The 3,834-nt window shown below is 61.8% G+C and overlaps 1 protein-coding gene across 1 annotated transcript in view; it reads right to left on the bottom strand.

The window, feature by feature from the left end:
- Window positions 1-3,834, bottom strand: part of LOC101634960 — a 62,803-nt gene that overhangs the window by 53,359 nt on the left and 5,610 nt on the right. Inside the window, exons 3-4 of the mRNA XM_012733856.1 lie at window positions 2,104-2,180; window positions 1,930-2,013 (exon numbers count right to left, since the gene is read on the bottom strand). Of these exons, the coding sequence (XP_012589310.1) occupies window positions 1,930-2,013; window positions 2,104-2,180 (161 nt within the window). The remainder of the gene's footprint in view (window positions 1-1,929; window positions 2,014-2,103; window positions 2,181-3,834) is intronic.

Genomic DNA, 3,834 nt, shown 5'->3' with positions numbered 1-3,834 from the left:
TGGCACATCCCCCATTTAGGATAAAAACCCTGGAGAGCCTGTTACAGGGCACCCCAGTGTGACTGGGCCGCCTGACTGTCGCTGTTGTACTGCAGACACACAAAAGGGTCAGATGGGCATATTTATGCAGGGGACAGGAGCTACCCAGGGAGGGAGAGGTACAAGGTCACTAGCACGCTGCCGGCTCGCTGACTTGGAACCCCAGCTGCAGGCTGGGCACCGGCCACGCTGGGCAGAGCGCAGCAGAAAATGGCCCCAGTGTGTCCCCCAACGTCCCGAATGCGGTAGGGGCCGAGTCCAGAAAACTCTGCAGAGCCCCTCGCTGACATCCCCCCAACAACCCCAAAAAGAAACAACCACGATGGCGGCAGCGTTTCTGCTCCTCAGCGGCCCCCGTGGGTCCGGGTCCTTGGTGGTTTAAGTCGAGCTCTTCACGTGGGGGCCTCCCCTGAACCCCCGTACCCACGACTCTTCTCCCTCGGCTGAGTCGCGCCCCAGGGTCCTGCCTCCTGCCAGCAGGCTGCCCCCCCCGGGCCCGCACCCCGACAGTGCCACTCCCCCTCCATGGGCTGGGATGACGCCCCCACTTCATCGTTGAAGGATTCACCTTTAACCTCATGTTTTAAGGATGTTTCCCGACACCCCAAGGTGACTGAAGGGCTCCCCCTCTTTGGTCCTAACAGCACACCCATACCCAGCTCCTGCCCAGCCCGCTGGGGAGATTGTCAAGTCCTGGGAGACAGAGGCCCACTATCAAGTTGCACCCCAAGTCTGAGACGCCTGGGCCCTCAGTTGACAGCATGTCACTGGGATGTCCCCCGAGCACCCTGTCCTGGGGCTCGCTGAAACTCGGCCAGACTCTAATCGCACAGCACGTGGGTGCTCAGAGCCAGCACTCTGCAGGCAGGGGCTGGGGCTTGAGGGGAGTCTAGGGAGACACGGAGGGGGACAGTGGGTGCACTGACCAGGTGTGGACACCAGAGAGAGCAGGGCCTGGTCCCGGGTCCTGCTCCTTGGCCACAGTGCCCACGGGATGAAGCCACGAGTGACACGGCCCTCAGCTGACCCAGGGACTCACCAGCATGGGACTGTGAGCCCCGACCGCCCCCACGGCCCCCCTCTGAGGCTCTGTGCTCTGAGCCGGCCTCCGTCTGCCCAGAGGTCACCCCGGAGCGGGCGTGGCGGCCAGCCTGGCCCTACCGGGGAGAGTAGGGGTTCTGACTGGCAGAGGTGGCCTCACCCACATCCCAGCCCTCTCAGAAATGGGGTCCCCCAAGAGCTCAGGAGGTGGGTGCCCGCCCGGTTGGGCCCCCCGCCTCTGCCTACAGGAGCAGCTGTGTGCTACATAAATGGTGGATAATGTCGCGCTCCTGTGAGAAGGTAAAAGCAAAGTGATGAGGAGCCAGGCCCACACAGCCTGCTCGCAGCAGGCTGGGGCACCCCCAGAGGAGGTCTCGCCCGGGAGGAGGTCTGCCCGCTGCACTTGGGGTGTCCGCTACACGGTGTTTTCATGCGCCTGAGGAAACCCTAACACTGTCATGGGAAACAGGGAACAGAAGTGCTCTGGTTTTGAATTCTGAAATGATTCCAAGTGAGACGGCTTTTTCGGATATCTGACTAGATATTCTACACATGCGCCCCAAACTCCCCGAGTCTAAATACTCGCCTGAATTGTATCTTCCCCTGTAAGTAAATGTTCCCTCCCTGCAATTCACCCCGGCCTTGTGCTGCCGCCCTGATAAGAGGCTTTGTGGACCGAGCGGCCTGAGGCCGCCTCAGAAATGGACTTTTGCTGCCATGGAGGGAAACACCCTTCTGGGGAACCATCGCCCACCAGGGAGGGCTGCCGCCTGGGCGGGGCAGCGTGCCGTCCCCAGACCGCCTGGCAGCCCAGCAACCACGCGAGACCCCCCAGGACAGCACAGAGACCTGTGGAAGGATCCAGACACCTCGCGGGACGGTCCCACTAAGTCGCGGTACACAAACAGCCCAGTGAGTGGCATCCAGGACCGTCTGCGGAGAGAGAAATAGGGTCCCCCCACGTCCTGTGAACGTGGGCCATTGGGGGTGACACAGCAGATGCCCTTTCCTTCCTGAGCTCACACACGCTCCTGTAATGCGGGGTCCGCCCGCGGCGGGGAGCTGGAGTCCGCGTCCGCGGGGTTACCCGTGGGGTCTGCCTGTGGTGGGGAGCCCAGAGTCTACGTTCACGGGATTACCCGTGGGGTCCGCCGGCGGCGGGGCGCCCGGAGTCCGCGTCCCCGGGTCTGCTCTCCGATGACAGTCTCGCGGGCAGGTTGCGCATCTATAAGTCACACAGACGATGCACTGGGGGTGATCAATGACCCGGAACGTCCTCTCCGGCTTATCAAGGCCACTCACTGGTCACTGACCATAATCTGAGCGCTAATCGCACTGTGTCACGGACGCCACCACGTTTAGTCTCAAATGCTCCACTTTAAAGGCTAGGAAGTGGCCCACGAGGCAGCTGAGCGCCACCCCGCGTGGACACTGACCGCCTGTTGGACAAAGGCGCTGGCCTTTTCAGCTTCTGCCTGAAATTCTGCGCTGGGTCCCTGGTGGCATCAGTCCGAAAACTGCCCCTGGGCCTCCCACGACCACGTCTCAGCAGCCATACTCAGCTCAGCAGTGGGGCAGCGTGTGCCTCTAGCACACCCCCAGATTCTGGCTGTTCCCCACAGGGCCCCCCACATCCACCACCTCCTGGCACACCGGGTCCTCTCAGTGCTGCCCCTCAAGCTCGAGCACCGACGAATCCAGTTCCTCAGTGGATGAACCAAAATCTAGAATCCAAACCGTATTTATTGATATACACAACAGACAGCTGGTCGACCACCAGCGCTCTGCCTACCCGCCTGTCTCCTCCAGGAACTCCCAGAACAGGCTGGAACCACCCCTGGGCAAGTCTAGGGAAGTCCATCCCTGCCAGGCCGGGGCAGCGGGGCCGACGGCCCGGAGGGGACGTTGGCTGGAGCCTGTGCTAGGGTCCGTCAGCTCGCCCACAGCCCCGCTCGCAACGCCTGTGGAGACTCGGGTCGTGCACCCCCGGAGGATCCTCTCCGGCCTCCAGAGCTGTCGGCCCTTGGCTTTGCCTCAAGGCCGCTCACTTTGGAAGATGGAACGTGAGTCCTTCCTGAAAGACCACAATAAAAATCCACATCCTGCCGTCACGAGGACCCCAAGTTCTCAAGTGGTCCCGAGCCCAACTGGCCTCTTCCCCGAAGGTCCCCGATGTCCCTCCCACTCTGGAAAGATGGTCAGACACCGAGCCTGGCTGGTGTGCGAGATCCGGGTCCTCACGTCGGGCCTCTTGGGTCCACGCGAAACCCAAGAGATCAAAGATGGCCTGGGAAATTTTGGTGCCGTGGCAGGAACACGGAGAAGGTTTCTGGGTAGCAAAAGCGAAACCCCCATTAAATTATATCTCTCTCCTAAAAGCAAACACTTTCTTTACCAACTCCACCCAATCTAAACTTCCTGGCCCAAGCCCGATTTCTGCACATTTAAAAGACGCCCTCCAGCTCCAGCTCCCACAGCGCCTGGGAGAGACGTGACAGTCCGTCAGCTTGTCGGAAAGAAGGTGAGCGAGGCTGAGAAGGGGCAGAGACAGCGCGTCGTGCGGCCACAGGGCTCCTGCGCCAGGGAAGGGCTCAGGCGGGAGGCGGTTCTGGGTTCTGTGCCCGAGGAAAGATGCTCGGTGTGCAGGGGACGGGCAGGGGACTGAAGAACACGCGGCCCTGCACCCACTGGAGGCGGGGAGGGCGGGCTGCAGGGGGTCCAGTCACCAGGACACGGGACACAGGGAGTCCTGGA

The sequence above is a fragment of the Condylura cristata genome, unplaced genomic scaffold (assembly GCF_000260355.1).
Source record: "Condylura cristata isolate star-nosed mole 26May11 unplaced genomic scaffold, ConCri1.0 scaffold00042, whole genome shotgun sequence".
NCBI classification, from domain to species: Eukaryota; Metazoa; Chordata; class Mammalia; order Eulipotyphla; family Talpidae; genus Condylura; species Condylura cristata.
The sequence above is the reverse complement of the archived record's forward strand: the minus strand, read 5'-3'. Positions and strand labels throughout refer to the sequence as shown.